The sequence below is a fragment of the Podarcis melisellensis genome (genome assembly GCF_964234715.1).
Source record: "Podarcis melisellensis genome assembly, chromosome: 5".
In the NCBI taxonomy this organism is placed as follows: Eukaryota; Metazoa; Chordata; class Lepidosauria; order Squamata; family Lacertidae; genus Podarcis; species Podarcis melisellensis.
In genome coordinates, this window is record NC_138537.1 from 79,065,376 (window position 1) to 79,090,245 (window position 24,870).

Genomic DNA, 24,870 nt, shown 5'->3' on the forward strand with positions numbered 1-24,870 from the left:
GAAAGTGGTATTCTGGAAACGACAAACCAATGCAGAAATCTTTTGCCCAACATGGGGCTCAAACCCACAACCCTGAGATTAAAAGTCTCATGCTCTGCTGTCTGTGCTGTCCCATTGCAACACAACCTGAGCCTATGAAGGAGGGGTTCACAGCATTAACTCCCCAAAAGGGTCTTGTTTCTTCCTTGGATTCAAACTGAACTCAAACATTGCTCTGATTCTCCGGCTTGCTGCTTTACTTCCAGGTCACATCACTGCCAAACTTTGCTCTCTGGCTTTCTGTTGAGGGAGGGCCCCCACCCATTTGCTCTCCTCACTGAGCCCCTTAATCCCCCATCACCTCACCAGGAAGCTATCTTGGCTATTAGAATGAGGCGGCTTGATTAGCTTTTAACACTTGCTGGCTCCTGGGATGAGAGAATTTTGGCACACAGACCCTCAAGCTCGTATGTTACTGTAACTAGCAAATACAAGAAAACCCCAACTTCCTGCTAAGATGTACCCTTCCATGGCAGTGAGCTCAGAAGCCTCCCACCTTAATTGTCGTCTGTTCTATTTACCCATGAGCCAACATTGACCTTAATTAACTCAGCACAATACACTACCGTGAACATGTGTCTTCTAACCAGTCCCTGCTAAATTAGTTGATTGCATTATCTAGTGTAAATTCATTACCGTGACAATCACCGGGTGTGTTGATGCCTGCAGAATTTAGAACGGCAGGTTCCCATTTTTAATTATAGATATCTGAACCCTCGGTGCTAATCGTTTTTCAGCAGCACCAACAGAGAAAAGGGGTTGTTTACCAACAGCAGTTCTCATATCCGCATCTCTCCACAATTGAGCCACCCATTACATGTGCACATGAAATTTCTTTTGAGACAATTGTTACCGTATATTTCCTAAAACTAGTGCCAATCACGCATGCAGATTTATTAGGTTGGGGGGATGTGAATGGGCTGTCAGATACAATTCCACAGACAGAAGTTGCATTTTGTCTCACAGAGAATGTTTTATCCAGTAGAGTATTATTGTTCCTGCATTCAGCTGAGTCTTCAGGGTTTGGGTCACGTGTGTACGTTTATCCCTTAATGACTGCAATGTCAAACAATTTATTTTCATTTGTGAATATCAGTCCAGAGATAGATCTTTGTCAAACACCAGCACCTCTCCAACACAATACCTTGAGAAAGACAAGAGACAATTCAAGTGATCAAATTAACCTCTGTTGTATAACTGTGATTGGCTTGTTAGAGTCCTAACAAAAAATGCTATGCCACCTGCCACATCTTCCTTTCCTGAATGCACATTTCCCCCATTAAAAAATGTTTTATTTGAGATTATATGCAAGTTCTGCCTGTTGTGCTTGAACTGTGATGGCCCATCCACAAACCATCACAATTGATGATGCTGGCACCAAGTGGTAAATACGTGTAACTCAGAAACAAATAAAGGCTTTATTCACCCAGGCGTACTCCACCTGCAGTTGACAATTAAAGTAAAAGGGACAGAGGGGAGAATTGCTGGCTGCTTCACTGTAGACTTCGCACAATATTGCTCCAGTCTTTGTCTTTCAGCTGATGCAGCAGAGGAACTGGGCCAGGATCCGGTGCTGCTCAACAGGCTGGTGCAATGGTGCAATTCAAACGACCACGCTGGAGTTTGCGGAGAAGCAAACCGACTGCTTGCATCACTTTTGCGTCACAGTTGTTCTCAGGTACGAAAGGCGTTGGGTTTGATCCATTTTCAAGTCTCATCAATTTGTGTTTTGTGTCCCACTTTGAAAGTGAGAGTTGCAGCACAGGTTCTATGCTGCCTTTGATGAAACAGGTTCTGGGAGCATGTTCACACAACATATTCTCAACAATTGGCAGTGCCCCCCAGAAACACATCTGGAATAACTGCTTTTGACACTCCCCCCCCCCCCTATTTTATAAGAAGACAAATTTAAAAATTGCTTTGCAGAGTTAACTACCATAGAGTTATCAAAATTTTCAAAAGTAGGGGGTACGTAGCTTGGCTTTTGAAAAAAAGGGGTGTCCTCAATAATTAGCTAATTGGGAACCACTGGCCAATGCTATTTTCACAACCACTGTTCTCAGGCAATGAAATAGATTTATATATTCTACACAGGAATCACAGCAGTTCTTAAGAAGAAATCAGAACAGTGCTCTCCAGTCACGGCGAGTGAACTTACATGATGTTCAGTTGAATATAGCTACTTCAGAAAAGACTTTCATCTCCAAACATTTGGTGGGGAGGGGCAACTCTGAGCTTCTTTCATGTACAAAGACAAAATTCTCATCAATTTGCGAGCTGCCATGGAGTCTATTATTCAAGTGTTATCCATAACCACTTCTGTTCCTAATTACCCGCCTCCCCCAAAACAAAATCCTGGATCACCACAGACTTCAGCAATCTCTTGTTGTTTTGTAAGCAGGAAGTTGTCAAAGCCATTCAAGAGGCCCAGGCAATGAAGCACCTGGTTTCTATGGCAACCAGTGAACATGCCATAATGCAGAATGAAGCCCTGATTGCCTTGGCGATAGCTTCTGCGGTCAATTTAGGTATTCAAGCATTTATTTCCTAGATGTTGTTCTTTAAGTGGGCATTCATTCAACAAAACGTGGGCCATTCAAAAGAGCCTGATTCACTTACCCAGGCTTTAATAGATAAAGCTGTTGGATACTTTATCCACTTCCTTTTGACACTTCTCGAAGGAGCTGGTGCCGCCCAGAATTTCTGGGTGGAAATCCAAGCAAGCAGAGGACACTAGGAAGCTGATCTGGCAAGCGAGGCCAAAGAGCAGAGAAAGGCTGAGCAAGATTCAAGTTAGTGAGGTGAGCTATTTACTGTGGCCTGAGCTGTTTACAGGATGTGCTTAGCTTCATCGTCAAGGTGTAATGGGAGCAAGAGGAAATTTATATGACGACAGAGAAATGCAGAAATGAATCCTATAGAAAAGAGGGCTGGTCCCTGTGGAGCTCAAGTGCTTCTTGGTTTCCCAGGGCTAGAGGAACAAAGCTCCAACAAGCATTAGTCATAAACACCCATGGATGTTTCTCATGTGAAAACTTTGAAAAGGAGCAGTCTGTTTTAACAAATACAGGAAATTCAAGACTAGCCTATTTGTATATTAGGGGTTTTTTTGGGGGGGGTGAGGGAATCATGTCTACAAGCAGCTAGGGATCTTTGTAGCAATTGTTTGAGGGGGGAAATAATTTCAATTATTAAGTTAAACATTTATCTCCTTTGCAGAAATCATCAAAGACACATTTAAAGAGGCCAAGCTTGTTCAGAACATACATAAACTTCTCCAAGATGAAAGCACAGGCCCAGAGGTGAAATATAATTCAATAGGTCTGTTGTGTAGCCTCCTGAATTCAGGTAATTTCAGCCCAATAAGTATGAATCAGAATTTGTCACTGCATGACGCGAGAGCATTTTATACTGGGAAATTTGCAGCCACAGCGCAGCATGGATGTGTGGGGTAACAATTATCTCTCTGCGCCCAGTTGGTTTTCAATATGCTCAAAATCAACACAAAGTAAATTAAGATCGTAAAATGTGTAATGATTCAGCTAAATATGGCTTCCGGTCTCACCTGCCTTAATGGAGGCAGCCCCCATGACAGCGGGGGATCATCGGCAGGAGGTGGGTGGGTGGAGAGGACTCCCTGGTTCTGAATGGGGTAACTGTGCCCCTGAAGGACCAGGTGTGCAGCCTGGGAGTCATTTTGGACTCACAGCTGTCCATGGAGGTGCAGGTAAATTCTGTGTCCCAGGCAGCTGTTTACCAGCTCCATCTGGTACGCAGGCCGAGACCCTATCTGCCTGCAGACGGCCTCGCCAGAGTACTGCATGCTCTGGTTATCTCCCACTTGGACTACTGCAATGCGCTCTACATGTGGCTACCTTTGAAGGTGACCCGGAAACTACAACTAATCCAGAATGCGGCAGCTAGACTGGTGACTGGGAGTGGCTGCTGAGACCACATAACACCGGTCTTGAAAGACCTACATTGGCTCCCAGTACGTTTCCGAGCACAATTCAAAGTGTTGGTGCTGACCTTTAAAGCCCTAAATGGCCTGGGTCCAGTATATCTGAAGGAGTGTCTCCACCCCCATCGTTCTGCCTGGACACTGAGGTCCAGCGCCGAGGGCCTTCTGGCGGTTCCCTCACTGCGAGAAGCCAAATTACAGGGAACCAAGCAGAGTTCCTTCTCAGTAGTGGCACCTGCCCTGTGGAACGCCCTCCCACCAGATGTCAAAGAGAACAACAACTGCCAAACTTTTAGAAGACATCTGAAGGCAGCCCAGTTTAGGGAAGCTTGTAATGTTTGATGTATTACTGTATTTTAATATTTGGTTGGAAGCTTGCCAGAGTGGCTGGGAAAGCCCAGCCAGATGGGCAGGGTATAAATAATAAATTATTATTTATTATTATTTATTATTATTATTATTATTATTATTATTATTATTATTATTATTATTATTGGAAAACAAAGATGACAGAGGGTAAATCATCCTTGCAAATTCCCCCCAGGGACGGGGCAATGGGCTTCACTTGCAGTTTGTCCCGGTACCTGGCTCTTGCTCCAGCATGGCATGTGGGAGGCAGGGAGGCGTGAGTGCAACAGTACTTCCCCTGCTGGAAACCCTCCTACGTCGCCAATAAGAAGCAGAGGTTCTCAGTTTACTTGGATCTTTAATTGGCTTTAAATTGGCGTGTGGTGGGAAAGGGTTGCAACAACATACTTTGGAATATACCAGCTACATGGATCAAAGTTTTGAAATGAGATAAGATTTTCTTCGGCTTGAGAGTCGGTTGGGGAGAGAGAAGCCCAGGGTTTGTTTATGATTCGGCAACCCTTTCCGGAATATAAGATAAAATTATACTTACAAGTGGGGAAAGGACATTGGAGTAACATTGATATTAACAAGCAAAAATGGAAACTGCCTGTGATCTGAAATGAAGAAAGGAGGGGGGGGGAGCTAAAGTAGGACTATGTTGGAAAGACAGAGTAATTCCCCTCACCTCCGTTTAAAAATAACAGACAACTGAGACAAAGTCTTAGTTGGGGGAATGCTTTACACTAGCCATGCAATAATGTACCGGTAGGTATGCCTGAAACTCCCTCCCAAAATAAAGGAAAAACAAAGAACTGGCAAAAATTTGTTGTTCCCCACTAGAAGCAGTTACCTACATTCTCTCAAAATATTACTTTAAATATTGCCTCACCCCACACAAAGAAACACGGGGGGGGGGAGGGCTGAGCCACTGTCAAGATTGCATCCAGTGCATTAAAGTCGCTGTTGTTTCATAATCAAGGAAGCCAAATTGCAAGGTGAAGCTATTATATACTACACTGCTTGCTTGCTCAGCCTTTACCTTTGCAAGCTATTCCGCTAAAATGTTTGATCTCCTTCAGGTGACCTTCGGAAAGAGGCTGAAGAGGACAAGATGAAAGAAACCCTTGAGAAGCTCTGTGGCCACATCAATGGTAATGTAGCCAAACAGGCGCTAATGGCTGTTCAAATACTGAATGAGGAGCACCGCCTCTTTGAACCATAAATGAGGATATCTACTTAGTGCACAAAACGTGCTACTGCGGTTTACTACTGCCTTGGCTAACAAGCAGTACATCAGGTTTGATCTGTTGTGTCCAAGCATCCAAGCAAAATATTGCTAGAGCTGGTGTGTTGTTTTTTTAAAAAAAATTATATTGAAGGGCCTTGGGTGATGGGGTTTTTTTGAATAGGATGTTAAGGCAAATGATATTCACACAAGCCTCTTTCCAAGTCCACATCATCATCACCCCACAACACTAAATCCTGATTAAATCCTATTCTCCCTTGCATTCCAGCAGAAATGACTCCATTAAACTCACTTGTTTAACTGTGGAATGGTTATCACAGATCGCCCTCTCATCATGTGCAAATACAATATCCATCCATCATGGGGGAAGCACATGTACAGGCCCCTGGCAAAAACTATAGGACTTCAGAATATATTAATGGAGGAATTGCATCTTTGAGCATTTGGAAGTTTGGTTCCTGCAAACTCTTTTCCCAGACATGCTAGTTTGTAACAGAAAGGCCATTCTGGTTTTGTGCGTGTTTACTCAAGGAAGCAAACATGCAACCCTTGCCTTCATCAGCAAAATAAAGCCAAAAAATATGACAACAATTAGCTATCATAATGTATCAGCACTATCATCTCCCTACAGCATTTGATCAGATTCTGTTTTCCTTCCTGTAAGCTGTCTAGGGTTGCTAACTTTGTCAAAACTAATAGCCTTACGGGCAAGGGCAGAACTATGTTTGATAAGACCTGGGAAGAGCCACTTTGTGCACAATCATGCACATGAGCATTGCTGTAAACCCAGAAGTGGCAGGAAATAACAGGGTTCAAAGAGGGAAGGGCAGGCAGGCGTATATGCGCTCTGCTATCGCGCAAGATGACCCAGACCGCAACCCCTGGACACATTTGGGGTTGCCAGATGTTTCTGCCAGAGGAATATTCCACTTTAAATGAATGAGTCACACGCACACACAGTGTTTGCGTTTTGTTGTTGCTGCTTATTCTCTACATGACGCTGATGGGCAACATCAATGCCCTGATCTCCCATCTCGTGATTCTTCAACTTTAAACTAGACTTCAGCTAGAGAAGTGTCCTTCGTATAGTAGGGCACATGGCCACCCCATGGTCTTCCCACCAGGGGGTATGTGCAGACAAATGACTCTGGTACCTTGCCAGTGGTACCTTGCCAGTCAAACGGCTTGGCTCCCTAACAAATCAGCTCCCGAATGCCGGAAGTGAGTGTTCAGGTTTGCGAATGTTTTTCGGAAGCCGAATGTTCGCCATGGCTTCCGCTGGAAAGCAGGAAGCTCCTGCAGCCAATCGGAAGCCGTGCACCTTGGTTTTCAAACCATTTCGGGAGTCAAATGGATTAAATTTGAGAGCCAAGGTACCACTATACTTGGCTTCTCTGAGCAGATGTAACTGCAGGATACTTTTAAAAACATTCTTTTTGTTTGAGGTTTGCCTCTAAACTGGGGGGAGGTGTTCTCCTAATCAGAAATTTGTATCATCACTATTGTTGCACCTTTGAGATGACAAGCTTGAAAAGAGAGAAAGCAGGCCATTTGTGTGCACATCCACAACCCATTAAAAATCTTTCTTGTGCAACTCTCATTCAGCACAATGCAATTTGTTCAGGAAAAGCTTCCTAGGAATTGTGTCCCAATATGCCTTCCAGCAAGCAAAAGACGTGCCAAGGGGAGGTCTTTTTGGCTGCTAAATCCACAGCACTACTTGATATTCATCAGTCAAGGAATTTGCCTGCTGGCTCTTTAACTCTCACAGGCTATTATAGCTTCTTCTTTGCTAGCTGGAGACATGGAGGTTTTCCTCTATATGACTTATAAGCATTATCATTTGCAAGTCTCCTGCATCCTTTGTTCAAACTTCATGCCACCAAATGGATTGCTGTGGGGGTTTAAGTTATGCAGAGTTCACTGGTATGAGTTTATTACCTGGGGCAAACTGAAAAAGAGTCCAGGCATAAGAACATAAATCAGAAAGCAGGGATCCTACTGTTTCCTAAAAACAAAATCAGCACGTAGTCATTTTTCCCAACTACAGGAAGAGAGTATAGTAAACATAAAGCAGAGAGGCTCATCGGCACTCTCTGGAAGGAGTTTGTTATCTGAGCTATCACAGAAAAGCCTTTACACATGCCTGAGGAAGGTCCTACTGCTGGATCACAAAGGTAGAAACACCTTCAGTCACCATCTCTCTTTCGGAGAACCAAAAACATCCAGGAAGCACAACTTGTAAGATGGTTTTGCATCCCATCATCTTGTAAAAACAGCTTTTCTCTGTGTTAGCAAATTACAGTGGTACCTTGGTTCCCAAACGCCGAAAACCCATAAGTGTGTGTTCCGGTTTTCAAACGATTTTTGGAAGCTGAACACCTAATGCGGCTGTTGGCTATTGTTTCCAGGACACCTGCACCAATCAGAAACTGCACCTCGGTTTTTTGAACATTTTGGAAGTCAAACGGGCTTCTGGGACGGATTAAGTTTAGTGCTTTTGTTTTTGCTATTTATTTTGCTTTTTTTTTTTTGAGGCTTTTTCGGTTAATTTGTTTTTGTGACTGTGTGGAACCCAGCTCAGATACTGATTGATTGATTGTGTGACCGCGGAAATGGATAAAAGCCCCCATCCAAACAGTGAGTATCATCAGTGCAGTTAAGAAAAAATAATAATTTTAATTTTTACCATCTACAATACTGTCTTGTTTATTTTATAGTACAGTACATTGATTATTGCTTACATTTTTTGGATCAATGGTCTCGTTGGATAGTAAAATTCATGTTCAAGTGCTGTTTCAGGGGTTGTTTTTAGAAGTCTGGAACAGATTAATCCGTTTTGCATTACCTTCTATGGGAAAGAGCACCTTGGTTTTGGAACGCTTTGTTTTTGGAACGGAGTGCCAGAATGGATTAAGTTTGAGAACCAAGTACCACTGTACTAAAGGCAGTTTTAGATCTCTGCCCATTAGTTTGGTTAGTCCATGAAAATGGGCTCATATATTTTCAAGATAATGGTTGTTTAAAATTCAGGTCTTTTTAAAAAAAATAAATACAGGCAACAACCACTTTGTGTGCGATCATGCACATGAGCATCGCTGTAAACCCAGAAGTAGCAGGAGAAGCAGGTATTACGGGGTGCAAAGGGGGTAGGGCAGGCTCCACCATCGTGCAAGATGATCCAGAATGCAACCCCTGCACAAACCAGGGTGCTGCCTGATGTTTCTGCCAGAGGAATGTTCCACTTTAAATGAAGGACACACACACACACACACACAATTTGCTTTTTGTTGCTGCTGCTTATTCTACATGCAGTAAAAAAAGGGAATCTTACAAAAATTACACAAATACAGACTTTATAAAAGTGTGTTAGGCAGTGTAGACAAGTCTGCAGTCCCTGAAGAAAAATCTTCAGGCAACCTCAGAAGCAGTTCAACCAAAGTTCAGTCCTTTGTCAGGAAGAATCCAAAGAAGAGTTTTCTAGGGCGTCCCCAAAAAACACATCGCTGACTTCACTGTTCGGAACTGTGTTCTACACAGGCATTTATGTGGAATGGCTGTGAAGGAAAGTTGAAAACTCTAAAGGCACATGCCATCCATTTCAACGAGGGTCATATTAAAACAGCTTGCATAAAAGAAAGCCCATGAGGACAAAATCCTGAAAAGAGAAATTAACACTTTTTCATTCTCGGTGACAAACCACCTCTTTATGGCAGGCTCTAGTAGGCTTATGCACCACCAAGCAGAATGCAGCCCATCAGCTGTATAAAGCAACTTACAGAAGCTTCTCTAGCAACTCACCTGTTTAAATCAAAGCACTGTGTTATCAGTTCAGCATCCCTATCTGGCTGATGGGCTCTTTTCAGCCTGGTGAGTCACAAGCTGTGTGCAGGCAGGCCCTGGGACCTTGCTCTGATATGGGCCGCAACCTGACAAGCGTAAGAGCATCTATTTGCCGTACATGAAGTGAAAATGACCAGTGCACACTTTTAAAGAGCTTTGCATGATTCAAATACCCCTGAACATCCAATACATCCAATTACTTACACATACCTGGGAGACTTTAGCATATGCATTTTTCACTGCCACAAAAAAAAATAGACATGTGGTCCAAAGAGGTATGGCTCCAGGTATCTTAACAAAACGAGAAACTTCGGTCCAACGGATAAATGGCTTTACGAACTACTACTCTATGAAGTAACGTTAGCAAAACTGTAAGCGGACACATTTCCTTGTTCAAATGTCTATAAATAACGCCATATTAAGAAGGAGACGTGGCGTGAGAAGTCAGCTTTGACCTTTCCAAAGGAGGCCTGTGGTCCGATGCTGTTGAACGTACAAGTGACTTTTACTTTACAAATCCTGGTAGGTAAGGCAAGTCCTTTTGAAGTATCTCCAGTGTTCTCTTCAGATCTCTAGCATCAAAAAAGGACACATAAGATCTGGCCTGAATAAGAGGAAACCCCTCCCTTCTGTGCAGTTGATCCCGGCACACGACATCCCCCCCTTTTTTTAAAACCCCCAGGCAACACTGTACAAACATGGCTCTCATTTAAAACGCTCACACAGTGCATGCTTCAATCTCTCAACAGGCACAACATTCCCTGAACAAGTTTTCCATATTTAAAGGCATTTCATGTATCTTCCCCAACCCCACCCAAAAATGTGATCATTTGGCATCGTGGGGCGTTATTCTAGGCACTGACCAACTTTTGGAATGTAATAATTCTAACCTCTAAGGAACTACTGTAAAAGGAAAACTAAGGCAACAGTCCTTAGACAGTAGTAGCTTTCGGGTAGGAGCATCTAGCTCAGTCCATTGGTGCCTGCTGCAATTTCACATCTGTGTACAGAAGGATGAAGATAAATCTTCTTTCCGAGAGATCAGCATTGTAAAACTATTCATTAGCCAGGTGAGAAGAGGAGCAGGTTCTTCAGCTCCAGCCTGAAGCAGGATAGCATCCAACTATGTTTTTTGTTGTTTTTTAAGTGATATATTATGGCTTTACGCTCTAGTTGTATCAAGACTTTTCTAGATCTCCAGTTTTGTTTCTTTTCTCCTTGTGCTCACAGCAATAGCAGGGGGTGGGGAGAGAACTGATTTGTCTTTACAGATGATCTCTTCTCTTGTCTTCAGAAATGGTAACCTGCCTTCACAGCTTCAATGTCACAAATCAGTGTCCTGGCCAGGAAAATCCCAAATATCTAACAAAGAAGAAAAGACAGACAAAACTATTTATAAGAAAGAAAATGTTTTAGCAGTCTGGTGCTCTTTATGAAAATAACAAAACAGTGCAAATTCTGGCTCTTTAACTAGCCTGTTTCAAACTAGCCTGGAAATAACTGAAGTCCTCATCAACAGTGCTGGGATATCGCAGAACTGTTTAGCCCGGGAAAAATAGGTTAAGCCTTTAACTGGTTTGGAACCAATGAGGTTTGTGCTGCTTTCTTCCATTGAAAAGCACTGGCTACATTTCAAGTTGGAAAACTATTACAATTGATTTGCAAGACTGAGATTTGTGAGCATAACTGATCAGTCAACACAACACATTCATTCCTCTATTTTCCTTTAGAAGACCATTAACAGCTGCCCAAGGATGCGGGGCAGGGAAGAGAACAACACTCAAACCAAAACATATGGCAATTTTCTTGATCTAAGGGGGCGGGCAGGTGGGGGGTGAGGAACAGAACAACACGGTCAGGCTACTAACCAGCCTGGATTTTACTGGTCCAACCAGTAAAACATTTTCTGTTAAGGAGGCCATGATCAGGCATCTGGAAAGCCAATGAAAATCTAGGCGCTGCTATGGTCTGGTCCCCAACTTGCCAAATTCTATTCAGGTTCCATTCCCAGTGCTGCTATTTTTGAAATCTGAAGCTAGCAACTCTTTTCATGGGATCACCAAATGGTATCTTTTGCGCAAATATTTGTCTCAAAGAATTCTTCATCACCCAAACACTGTAATAGTAGACAGATCTAATCGCTGGGTAAGAAATAATATTTGCTGCTTCAACAGGCCAACAGGAACTCACCTGCAATAATGAAATTGCCACAAAAATTCCTGCCACAATGTAAATATTCCGGGGCAACCAAGCTTCCAGAGCAGGGATGCAGCCCCTGGTGTAAATTCGTTCTCCCCAAGCAGATACAGGCTAGAAAGAGAAAATAGGAGGAGTCAGGAGAGAGGGGGGGGGGAGAGAGAGAGAGAGAGAGAGAGAGAGAGAGAGAGAGAGAGAGAGAGAGAGAATGAATTTCTGGTGCATTTTCTTTTTGTTACTACCTCCATTTTTAAGAAAAGCAAGGACAACAAAACTAGAATCTTCTTGCTATGGGCAGGGCTGATTAAAATTTTGCACCTAGAAAAGCTAGGTTCTACAACCGGTAACAAATGGCAAAATCTCTTACTTTGCATAATCTATTCTGTTATTTTTGCTCTCTTGCTGTCTTCACTGTAACAGTGAAAGATAACCAAGGAAAATCTTATTCGACCACCTCTTTAGCTTTGTGGCTACAGAAAGAATAAAGAAGTATGTCACAGGTAGTTTAAAAATGCTTTCTTTTGATTATGTTTTAAAAGAAATGACCGATGTAACCTCAGGAATTTATCTGTAACTTGGATAATTGGTTTGTCTAAAAGTATCAATGAATATAATCCACCTGCTACAATATTCATAAGGAGCTAATATGGGGACATGTCAAACTTTTGGTAATGTTTATTGGGAACTGTGGAAAAAATGTTTTCTGACATATGACCTGTGACTAATGTAACGTGACCAATGTAACATGTGGAAATTAATTGCTAGACACCCACAAATAAATGCCTCCAAACAAGACCTTGTGCATATGACAGTTGACTATGCATTCATAAGTTGCACCCCACTTCAAGTCTGTGAGGAAAGTTGTAATGCCCTCAGAAATTTACACTTAGCTGTGGCAACATCCTAATTGTTTCTTTTCAACACAACATTTATCATCATCTGCAGGGAAGACAAACGTCAAAGAAGTCCCGTCCCCCACAACTTTTTAAGAAAAGGATTTCATACTAATGAAGATCATATTGTATTGTCTGGCTAATCAATTTGCTATTCAAACTCAACCATAACAAAGTTTCCAACAGACACTAGTACTTCAATAGTTGTTTCCGCTTCTGCACTTTTTTTACAGGATAATCACATTTTCCACTGGGAAATGATTCCCTGTGTTTGTAGTGTCCATTGTAAATTATGCTAAAAATCCATTTACAGTTGCAGACCCCCTTCAACCTTTGACAGGGTCGTGCTGTTCACTGGGGCAAGAGAAGGGACCTTCATCTCTAGACCAGGGGTGAGCAACCTCTGGCCTGTGGGCAATCTTGACTCACCAGGCTGATTGACCTGATATCTTACAGGTAAGGGTGTAATTTGTCCAAGGCTACTTTGTATAGCTCCCAAACAGTGATATACTGATACATCACAATGTCTGAATTAAGGATGGAGCTTTGTAGAGGCATAAGCTGGCTTCAGTTTTTCCCACATTGCAGTTTCTACATAGCGTGCGCACACACGCACACACACACACACACACACACCATGATTCACTATATATTGCCAGGTCAAAAACTATAAAACCAGTATCACGATATGGACTTTAAACTGGTTTTGGATGACATATTGATCTATTGTCCAGTCCTAATAGGAGTGAAACTGAACATCTTAGAACTGAACATCTTAGCGCACCAAAAAATAATCATGTTCTGTTATTTTATTGTCATTTCCAGTTTGCTAACAGAACATTGGGATGGAGACTTGGGAGACCAAAAACTCCTCCAAATTGCAAGTACATGCCAAGGGCATATAACAAAGAAGTACAAGTCGTACCTTGGTTCTTGAGCACCTTGCGACTCAAACATCACAAACCCAGAAGTGAGTGTTCTGGTTTGCAAACATTCTTTGGAAGCCGAACATCCGACGCGGCTTCCACAGCTTCCAGGAAGCTCCTGCAGCCAATCGAAAGCCGTGCCTTGGTTTTTGGAAGTCGAACGGACTTCCGGAACGGATTCCGTTTGAGAACCAAGGTATGACTGTATTGGGAAAACACTAGCCTTGGCCAACTATGGTTTCCAACATACTTCTGGAAAGGCTACTGATATGGCATGATCCTTCTTGCCTCCTATTCTAGTTTCTTGCATCAAGAATTTACCAAGTTTAATTGCCTGATGCTTCCTTTCACAGTGGCCCTAGCTCCTAATCCCTTGTGGGAAAGCTAAACTGGGGGTGGGAGGTAGAGCGGTGATATACGAGACAAACAGTAACATCAAAACTACTCACCAGATTCCTTACATCATAGCCACACTGTGTGTTCACAACCTTTTGCTGAAGAGAGAGGAAAAATAGGGGTGTCAATATAGCTTATCAACCATGCCAAGATTTGGATGAATTTCTTATTTTAAATCAGTATGAAGGGGCCTTTGCGAAGCAGCACACATACGAGACTTTAGACGACATTTTACGCGCTCAGTTCAAGAAACATTTCCTTTTTCCGAGCGCCAGCATTAATACAGAACTAAGAAGACAGGAAATATCTCACAGCAGGATCTTGGATGCAGCAGGAAAAAGGAACGCCACATCTCTCACGGCTCTTGCTTGTGCTACTGCAGTTGAAGTATATGTTCAGGTTCCAGTCGTTTGGCTCCTGAGCACCACAACAGTTATTCTGCAATAGATAAATCACTCTGTTAGACTAGGGGTGTACCAAAGGATTTAGTACCTGTCTCGGAAAAATCAACAAAGAGATTACATGCATTGAATCATATGGGTGATGTAGATGATTTTGTTGAAACAGGGCATCCTGTTATAAAGTAATTTACTGATAATCATGAAGAATGGCAACTACCGAAATCACAGATTGGACTTTGGCAAACTTAACTAGATCGATCTGTCCTGGAGGGGGGCAGTTTGGGACTTTGTTTTGGTATTCTTTTCCCTCTCTTTTGTAACTTTTATATCCTGGAAATCAAAAAGACTGCTTTTTGTTTTTCTAAAAGATTTAGTACAGCCACTCCCTAGGGTGGCAAACCCAACTATCACACCTGTTTTATGAACAACATACACAGAAGCGTTTGGGGGGAAATTGCGTAGCATTCCCATTGTCACTAAACTATGAGCACATTTTATGTTTCTGTTTATTTGATTGGGATGGTGCAACTGCTGGACAGAGAGGTCTTATGTCAAGAGATAAAGCGTACAATCAGTATGTTCACATGAGATATGTGTTGCTGAATTCAAGACTGCAGAGAGAAGTGGTCAAATATCTGAATACCCCTTCCATGTAAACTGGTTCCTGCATAGTCGACACGTCAGGGCAAATCTTCTAAAACAGGCTTCCTCAACCCCAACCCTCCAGATGTTTTGAGACTACAATTCCCATCATCCCTGATCACTGGTCCTGCTAGCTAGGAATCATAGGAGTTGTAGGCCAAAAACATCTGGAGGGCTGAGGTTGAGGAAGCCTGTTCTAGAAGATCACAACTTCCATTCACCCTTCATGGTAAAATTCTTCAGGGAATCCAATACGGTGGTACCTCGGGTTAAGAACTTAATTCGTTCTGGAGGTCTGTTCTTAACCTGAAACTGTTCTTAACCTGAAGCACCACTTTAGCTAATGGGGCCTCCTGCTGCCGCCGCGCCACCACTGCACGATTTCTGTTCTCATCCTGAAGCAAAGTTCTTAACCTGAGGTACTATTTCTGGGTTAGCGGAGTCTGTAACCTGAAGCATATGTAACCTGAAGCGTCTGTAACCCGAGGTACCATTGTACATGGTTCAGGTTAACAAGCAGTTCATTTTCTTCCCCAAGAACTTTTTAAAGACCCTAACTCACTACTGTTTTCCCAATTAAAAGGCCAAGCAGATTTCTCAAAGCAACTTACCATTTTCTGCAACGAATCAATGAGGTTCTGCAGGTCAATGTCATCTCGGTAAGACTTAATGTTGTTCTTGAAAAACGTCTCCACCCGGTCCCTCACCCAGTCTTGGAACAAGAAAGCCAGGACAGCTGCAGCCAACTCCAGAAGAAATATTAGCACAATCGTGCCACAGAACTGCAAAACAAAGAAGGGGGGGGGGGGGTGGAGAGAGAATGAGATTCTGCTCAAAACAGAAGCAAGCCAGTAGTTCTCCAACAATGTTCCAGGGGAACTTGAAATCCCTCAAGAAGACAATTGGCGATCATGACCAAAAGACCACTACTGATCTTCTTCTCTAATACACAAGACTTGGGGTGGGGGTTGGTTTCAACATTAGGCAGCCTTAATCTAATGTACTGAAAAATCTGCTCGCAAGACCTTAGATCTGAGCTATCCTATAATTAACCATATTGGCTGTGAGTCCCGGAAGACCTGCAGACCTTGCAGGCCATTTCCCACCTGGCCTGAGAGGGTGGGGCTCTGACTGACTCCAGCTACAAAAGCCAAGGCTACTGAAGTGGCCAGAAACCATCTTGGATGTCTCTTAGTGCAGACCCAGGATATTGAGCCTGAGCTTCCACAGTCATCATCTGCCATGAACTGCCAGGGCAGCAACAGCAGCAGATATGTTATATGCTTGTGGTAATATTTTATTCTTTTGTTAATTATGCTGTTTTAAAATGACAGTTTATCTACAACTTCTTTTATTTTGAAATCTTTTAAGGTAATATTTTAGTTTCCTGGCTACTGTGTGGCTTTGAATGTATTACTTTATATTTGATTTTCTTCAATAATGTTTTGCTCTGGGTTGTTTTATTTGATGTTTTAAGGTATTGTAATAATACAATGGTATAGAAATAATAATAATAATAATAATAATAATATAAATTTATATAATCACATACATATGATTGTGTGTGTGTGTGTGTGTGTGTGTGTGTACACACATACATACACACACACACAAATATATATTCACATATACTAATTCATATAACATCATATAAATTTGGAAAGTTCACCATGTGTATCCTAGAATACACCACTTAACCCTCTGTAATGCAAAATAAAAAGGGCTCCTGAAAGTTGAAAAATCACTGAAGGAGGCCAACAAAGCTTTACATTTAGAGCTCACCAAATATTACACCCGATAAATCTCAACTAGAAGAGACACACAAACTTCCCACGAAATAACTGCACATTGTTTGCTTGTAGCAATCTGTGAAAAGTACTAAAACACTGCACTGCAATTCACAATACTTGACAAAGAAACAGAAAAAACAAGACAGGGAAAACTGGACTGTCCAAAATAGATGCATTTGAAAACAGAGGTAACCCTTTTTGATAACCCACATATCGGGCTTATTTGAGCTGGGAGAGAATCTGAATATAGGTAACAGTGGCTAGCAAAGCAGAAATTTTAAACTCTTACAGCAAAAACGTACTAGCTTCTTAAGCTGCTCTGATAAAAATGATGCTGAAAGTGGCAGTTACAGAATTTTGAGAATGGAATGCTCGTTCATGGAAGCTAAGAGATACTAGTACTCTCCTCTAGGTTTGAGGTCATGCAGTGTTAATGTATCCCAGCAAATACACCCAGAAGTTCTCCTTTTTATTTTTATTTTTGTTAACACCTCAGTAACAAATACTGGTAAGTCTGACAGGTTGTGGTTCTCAGAATTGCTAACTTTCAAGAGAAATTTAGAAACAATCCTGTTCACCCAGGCATTTAATGGTTAAAAGACAGTGTTCCTGGTAACCTGCTGACAATGTTTTTAAACTGTTTTTAAGGTTCTTTTAAAATGTTTATGACTGCTGTGTTTGCCACTCTGGGATCATCCAGGAGCAAGGGTGGGGTGTAAATAAAATAAATAAATGATAGTTCAATGTGTGGTTTTTTTAAAAAAAAAATATTGAAATAAAAAAATTAAGGTCTTATATATATATATAATAAATGTTCATAAATGTGCCGGCGAGGTGCGTACATGGGTATGTGGACCACATATGCAAGACCGCCCTGAAACCATTTTGACTCCCAAACTGACCAAATGTTTTCTCTGCAAGGAGGGAGGGCGGTAGGGGAGCCTCCCCGTTGTCTCAGAAAGTGGGTAATCACCATCTCAAAGGAATGGGCAGACTACCAGAAAAGACAATCTGATAAGGCATTATCAGATAACCTGGCAGACAGGAAAAACAACACCATTCAAATTTCTGTTGTAGACCACCTTTTCTGTGATGTAGGTATGATGTTTGTGGGGAGTGGTCTTGAGCTCCAGTGCAGGGAATTAAAAATGTCTATATAAGGGCAGGCACACCTTGGTTCTGGGCTCTCCTCCTTTCCTGTGTGTGAGGGGAGCACCCTGTTGCAACAGTTGAATAAAGATCAGGCTTACAAGCTGCTTTGCTTCTCAATATTCTCTGGTTGGCCTCTGTTATTTTCTCGGACCGATGGAGAACCTACAAAGGACTCTATAAGGGCTCTTGTGTCCCCCATACGGGAATAAGGGCAGATTTTTGTTTCTTACAATATGATTGTATCTAATCTTATACAATCCTTGAGATTATAGGAGACAGCTGTTTAAAGACTTCTAACACTCAATGTTAGGAATAGTTTTTCACTACACTACACTAAGACCCCAGAAGCAAAAAACAAAACAAAACATCCCTTAATTCAAGTAATGTTGTCCTTCACTGACAAATTCTCTAAAACGTGTTGATTAACATACTGGCTGTAATTGGGATGCTTTCACTTAACCTAGTTCTACAAGAATTGCACAGAGAAATAAACGAACCCCAAATTCTGACTGAAGGGGACACTTCCTGGCTAGCAAAACACACACCCAACAATCCCGTTACTTACAAATTTCAGGAGGCAGATATTCTCCCTCAGGGCTCCCACACAGCCAGCAAATCCCAGAATGAACATTACTCCGCCAACAAACAGGATAAGGACCACAGGGTCAAAGCCATGGAGGCGGGTCATTTTGGATATGTCAGAGAGCACCCCCTAAAACAAAGCAAAAACGAGAAAGAGTGAGAACCTGCTCCTTGTACTAATCAGTTATGACTTTAATGAATTAAAGCTTCCTAGCATTCTACTGCAAGGATACCATATACTTCAAAGCAGAATTCAAAAGCAGGCCTGCATCATAGAAGGATATGCATTGTATGCATAAAAGGCTCAGTGCAATTTAATTTCCATTAAATGTTAGGGGTGGGGGTTATGTCAATCTCCTCACAGGGTATCTAATTGCAATAACCCCGCATACCGTGAGGAAAAACATTTGAATAAGACTTAAGGTCGTTTCACTGACTATATTTTGAATTACCTACTATATTTCATTTACTATAATTTTAATTACTATATTTTAAATAGCATCAAATGGCTATGTGCACAAAGGGAGCCTGGGCTGGCCTCAGCTCTTTTGTCAGGTACACACTCCTGAATTTGTCATCAGGAAACGTCCCTAAATATCAGGTTCTGCCAACCAATCTAAGGACCTTGCAGCCAAGCAGGCTTCCACTAGGTGGCACTAACAGAATGACGAGTTGCAAAATGATTTTTATTTCTGATTTGGACACAGCTGTCAGCCTAAGACCCCCCTCATGCAGTCATTTCCCTGCACCTGAGACAAAACTGCATAATTTCTGGATGGATTAAATAACTATCAAAGTAATAACTGTTTACTGCAACACTGGGGTATTAATTATCATTATTAATTATTATTATTATTATTATCATCTTTCTGACATCTGGATATTTACATTTCAAATAAGCCTTTATTTATAGGTGTTCCCATCAGGTACATGCCCTCAGTAAAGTTTTTTGAAACTTTGGGGGGGGGGGGAACACATCACAATGACTAGGAGTTTCAGAAAGAATTTAAGAAGAAATGTGAGCAGATAGTTCTCTCAAACAGTGATTCGTAGCATCATTCAAATATGAGCTGCTTTGCGGGAATTCCCGTTGGAATTAGCATTGCATTTCCTTTTAAAACCAACGTCACCAGCTACCAAAACATTAGAAGGGGGGCAGTTGCAAGATGAAGTTGGTACCATCGAATAGATTTGGTGGGCAGAGATAGGACAAGTGTTTCATTTGTGCAACACGAAGCGCTTTGGTTTTTTTAAAAACACACACAAAGATCCAAATAACAGGAAGTGGCAATGAAAAAGAAAGACCCTGGAAAGCCTTGCGCAACCTTTAATACCAGGGTGGCTGCTCCATAGCGGTTTTTGTGATTCTTCTCCTTGCACAAGTGGAAAAGCAACTTTGGGTTGGGGTTCGCCTTTACCATGCAAAACTCTTTGCAATATCCAGGAGTCCTTCGGTGAGCAAAAGGGACCTTTCCCAAGCGGAAAGGCACTTTTTGATCCAGCCCACTGAGTGTTCTTTGGAACGCATGAGAGCATACGGAGACCCCTGTTGGATCAGAGGGCTGACAGCAAATCCCAATCTACCTTCTGCCCATGTCTGTTCTCAAGTCTTCTTCTTCGTTGGCGATCACTCATAGCCAAGTAAGAATGTCTTCCATAAACACGGTTTTAACAATCAGTCCATAAGTGACTGTGGAGGCCACTTCTGGATCCACACGTCCTTCCACAGTGGGGACATTGGTTTCCGAGCGGGAGTTGATCACTGTGTTGATTTGCCAAGCGTGCCTTCCTCCTAGCATGTTTCTCCCTTGCGTCCAGAGTTCGAGTGTCTTCAAAGCACACCTTTGGTAAAGGCAAGAGTTTCCCAGTTGTCGGTGTTTATATTACATTTTTAAAATTTGCCTTGAGACAGTCTTTAAATCTCTTTCGTTAACCACCAGCATTACGCTTTCCATTTTTAAGTTTGGAATAGAGTAGTTGCTTTGGAAGACGATAATCAGGCATCCACACAACACGACCCGTCCAATGAAGTTGATGTTGAAGAACCATTGCATACTACCTATCACAATATCACAGGTAAAAATGCCCATAGTTTGGAAATGGAACACCTCCATTTTCTCATTTAGAATTGCTTCTCTTCCTGTCTCCATCCCTGCCTCACTCTCCCAATGATACATTTATGAACCCACTGCCTGAATATACTCCATGGCAATTTCTATGGTTGCAATGGTTCAGAAGGTGCCTTTGGAGTGGCAACAAATTGCAGCAAAGTATCCCAAGATCAGCAGTTCACGGGTTGCATTTTCTCCATGAGACTATTTACCTGGGAACAGTTTGCGGGTGAGGGGTAGCATAAAGCAGGCTAACTAATAAAACTTAGCAGCTGAATACAAATAGCAAAACCAGAAAACCCAAAGCCCAAAACATTAAAACTCTCATTAAATGCAATAAAACATCGTCATTACTAAGCGCAAGAAAACAATTTCAGCTTCCAAGGTCCTGAAGATCAACAGCCTGCCCAATTAAAATGGCCAAATCTGGGCTGCTGATTTTTGGTGTGAGTAATAGCCATATGATGCTTCCCTCCTACAGAACTTGTGTGTGTGTTAAGTCAGTCCTTGGAGGAGAAAGGGTACCATAGCAACTATTTTTTTTCTGGAACTCTGCCCATTTTGCGTGAAGCTGCAGAAATAGCCTATCATTTAGAAGTTAAATGTAAATGCACCAAATATCCCCTTGCCTCCTTTTTCCCCGCCCTGACCTGCAAATCTCATCACCACCCTATGGTTAACTGCAGAACAGCCAGCATGTCTAACAAATTCAGAACCTACAATCATGTAAAAGAGGGCCCCATTTTAAAAAGGATTACCTTAGCACAAGGAATTCAGAAAGGATGTTAGGCAAAAGGGCTGTGCTTTATCATCTTCAAACCAAGCCCCAACAAAGGCAACAGGAGTGTAGAAGGGGGAGCAGGAATCTCTGCTTTTTCATTCAAACACAGAACTTGTGGTTTTCCCTTGCTGAAACTAAATTTTCATATAGACTAAAGCAGTGGTGCTCAAAGGGTACAGCAGGCAAGGATGACAAGTGTGGCAGAAAAATTCAAGGACAAAGAAACATAACATAATGTAGTATAGGGCATTGTAGTGTAGAAACCAAATCATTTTTCTTGGATATACAACCAGAAACAGTATCTACGCCTCTCTGCAACAGCATGAGCTACTTTTATACAGTTGTCCATGACATACTGTTGTGAGCAGGCATTTTCAACCCTGACAAATATGAAAGCGCAGAAAAGAGAAAGGCGTCTGTGTGTTTGCTTCAAATTAGGCCTAATATAAATGAGATTACCCGGCAAAAGAAAGCTCACACCTCTCAAACATACTTAAGGTATACATATGTTAGAGGATCTTTTATCATTAGTGTTGGGGGTTTTTAATGACTCATGTTCTTATGTAGCTGCATTGTTTTACACTTTCTGGACGTCCCATGATCATATTATAAAGCAGTTGTGTTCCATTTTACAAATCAAGCACAGCTAGGAGTTGTTTCTTTTTGCTTCCCAATGTATTTCTTATCAATGAAAAAATTTGGTGTGATGTGAGCAGCTCTTTTTCTGAAAGTGTGGCTCAGAGAGACAGAAAAAGGTTGAGAACCACTGCCTTAGAAGTGGAAGGTGTTTGGTTGATATTCAAACACAAGATTACGTTTCCAACCTTGCTGCTTAATTTTGCCGTATCAGACTTCCTGGTATCAAAATCTCTTCAGCAGCACCTCATCGCATGCGGGTGGGGTGGGGTGGAAGAGAAGCCAGTGCAGAATTAGGCAAGACATGCCAGCTAACAATAAATTTAGGAAGCTAGGTATCTACTCTCCCAAGCTTTGATTCAAAGCAACACGGGAGATCTGCCCCAGTAACAGCCATATGGCCAAAGTCACCCAAGAGGGAGGCAGGATATAGATATTACCTCCACCAAAATCAGCAGCCCAGGTTGGGTGTGGAAGTGATGAAATGGCATGGCTTCCCCTTAAATGCCTAGCTGGGGCCTGACAGCGTATTCAGAAGTAAGCCAAAAGGAACTTGCTCACAGGAATTGTATAGAGGGTTCCAACCTAAGGTTTCTTCCCTAGAAGAAGTCCCTGTTGGACTTTCTGATATGCAGGATTCTGCTGCAAGGCTCTTTGCACCCCCCCAGATATGTAGCTGATTTTGCAGCACACCCGTGAAAATAAGGCTGGAGGCAGAAAAGCGATGCTAGCTGGGATTTCTGTCCTTCAACAAGAAAGGCCAATGAGTAAAGGATGAGTGCATGTGCTGTGTAAGACCCCTTGCACCTCCTCAATGAGAAGCAGCTCAATTCTCTATAGCAAAGAGTCACAATTTTCTTACCTTTTCGCTCCAGGCCCAAAGACCAGCCCCAAGAAAGGCAACTCCAGCAAGCTAGGGAAGAAAAAGTAACATGCTTATTATTTGCTGGAAAGCATTGTTTGGTCATGCACCCCCACCTAGAAACAATCATTATGAGGCAGTATGTACATCACATTTTTCCCCCAATGGGATGGAGTAAGGGACAACATCATGAAACACCAGGTACAGGACATCTGCCACACAGGTGTGTTGAAATTTCGCTTCGGGTGAGAGTTTTACAACTGCTGCTGTTTTTCAGGTGTGGAAAGCCTCAAGGCAAGCGTAGAGTCTGGGATATTGCCCAAGGAACCCTAACCACATAATGAGGTCTGAATTGGCTGCGACTATCTGGGGAAGACATGGTGAGGTAGACAGTTGATATAAATCTATGGTACGGCTGAATGTGGCATATGTTTTGCATTGAGTCTCCCCCAAAATAGAAGGTGCCGAAGAAAGAGAAAAACAATGAAAATTATCAGAGGGGCTACAGCACCTTCATTCCTGACCAGTGTTGATGTTAGCAGTCTCCCTCTTTTCAAAATGAGTCCCCTGCCTGGGGGGTGGAAAAATGAGGAAGCCAGGCAGAGCCAAAATTAGCACATAACGAGATTATGCCGGGGGAAACTGTGGCTTTAAAAACTACCACCACCAAACAAACTCAAAATCCATGTGGAAGAGGGCGCTGTATGACAGCTGACAACATAGAAGAGGCTGTAAGCCTGAACAGGAAGACCCCCAAAGAGGAGGGAATTAGCATCATCTGAGCCCAGTTTCCCCCCTACACATATATGATACGCTGAATCTCCAGAGGCACAAAGATGGGATTGTGCTAACTGCCCTGCCCCACTTCTCAGTCTAGAGAGGGTAGAGGGGAAATAAATCACCCATCTGTAGTGATATTAAAACTGCAACACACAAGAGAGCGCTCTTTGGAACAGATGAACCGATCAACAGCCTAAACAGGAGCATTTCTACAGAGAAGATGAAGCTGAGAAGGTGATGAAACAGGAAGGAAGTCATGAGTGAGCGAGAGGCAACTGTTATCTTTGTAATGAATTTCCGAACTCGTTTACACAGTGTGCTAGGTCTGATCAGTTTTGCTTCCCCTCCAGCAAAAGCAGCTATAGATTTCATCGCAATTTCCGCCACACAAGTATACATTTCCCCCCCCCTGCCTCCAAACAAAGGTTGTTTATTTTTGAGCTCCCCACAAGCAAACCAGCTGGGTGCCAGTTCAGCTTATTTACTGCCACACAGCATGAGGCCAAAGTGAGAGCCATTCAAACAGCTCGAGGTGGAAAACCAGGGTGCAATATTCCACTGCAACTGAAGTCTCATTGTGGAACTGTAATGTATGACTGGGCCCCAAGACTGGGCCATAAGAAAACAAGGGTGTCAATGGCTACTAGTCAGGAGAGTTAAAAGCTACCTCCAGGATCACAGACTGCATGTCTCTGACTACCAGCCTCTGGGGAATAACAGGAGGAGAGGGCTATTGTCTTCATGTCCTGCCTGTGGTCTTCCCATTAATAGACAATCTGGTGGGAAACAGGATGCCAGACGAGATGGGCCTTTGGTCTGATCCTGCAGAGCTCTTCTTTCATTCTGAAGTACAGTGCTACCTTGGGTTATGCTACCTTCAGGTAACGTAACTTTTGGGTTGCGAACACAGCAAACTCGGAAGTGTATACTTCTGGGTTTCGCCCCACACGCATGTGCAGAAGCGGCACCTCTTGTTGAGGCCTTTTCGGGTTGCGGACGGACCCCAGGAACGAATTAAGTTTGTATACGGAGTATACATATGTATTGGGGGGTCTTGAGCTACAGGGTAGCAATTTCAAAAGTCTATCTAAGGGCTTGCACACCATTGTTCTGGGTTCCTCCTCCCTCCTGTGTGGCGGGGGAGGGGGTGAGCACCCTGTTGCAAGAGTTAATAAAGCTTACTAGCTGCTTTGCTTCTCAATATTCTCTGATTGGTCTCTGTTATTTTCTCCTACCAATAGAGAACCTACAAAAGGAATCTATATGGGCTCTTGGATACCCC

The 24,870-nt window shown here is 42.5% G+C and overlaps 2 protein-coding genes and 1 long non-coding RNA gene across 5 annotated transcripts in view; 1 reads left to right on the forward strand and 2 right to left on the reverse strand.

The window, feature by feature from the left end:
- Positions 1–5,905, forward strand: part of LOC309371100 (rap1 GTPase-GDP dissociation stimulator 1-like) — a 35,719-nt gene extending 29,814 nt beyond the window's left edge. For all 3 annotated transcript variants that reach the window (XM_081913677.1, XM_081913678.1, XM_081913679.1), the window contains 4 exons: positions 1,578–1,717; positions 2,441–2,567; positions 3,259–3,387; positions 5,431–5,905. In XM_081913677.1, coding sequence (XP_081769803.1) covers positions 1,578–1,717; positions 2,441–2,567; positions 3,259–3,387; positions 5,431–5,573 — 539 coding nt within the window. In that variant the 3' untranslated portion in view covers positions 5,574–5,905. The remainder of the gene's footprint in view (positions 1–1,577; positions 1,718–2,440; positions 2,568–3,258; positions 3,388–5,430) is intronic.
- Positions 921–2,447, reverse strand: LOC309371187. The gene is made up of 2 exons (XR_014168852.1): positions 2,198–2,447; positions 921–1,183 (listed from the first exon to the last, which is right to left on the reverse strand). It is a non-coding gene; the product is annotated as an uncharacterized lncRNA (long non-coding RNA).
- A 2,971-nt stretch (positions 5,906–8,876) lies between the features above and the next one.
- Positions 8,877–24,870, reverse strand: part of TSPAN14 (tetraspanin 14) — a 42,309-nt gene continuing 26,315 nt past the window's right edge. The window contains exons 3-9 of the mRNA XM_081913815.1: positions 22,809–22,859; positions 18,402–18,548; positions 15,506–15,676; positions 14,164–14,289; positions 13,905–13,949; positions 11,631–11,750; positions 8,877–10,802 (exon numbers count right to left, since the gene is read on the reverse strand). Of these exons, the coding sequence (XP_081769941.1) occupies positions 10,731–10,802; positions 11,631–11,750; positions 13,905–13,949; positions 14,164–14,289; positions 15,506–15,676; positions 18,402–18,548; positions 22,809–22,859 (732 nt within the window). The 3' untranslated portion in view covers positions 8,877–10,730. The remainder of the gene's footprint in view (positions 10,803–11,630; positions 11,751–13,904; positions 13,950–14,163; positions 14,290–15,505; positions 15,677–18,401; positions 18,549–22,808; positions 22,860–24,870) is intronic.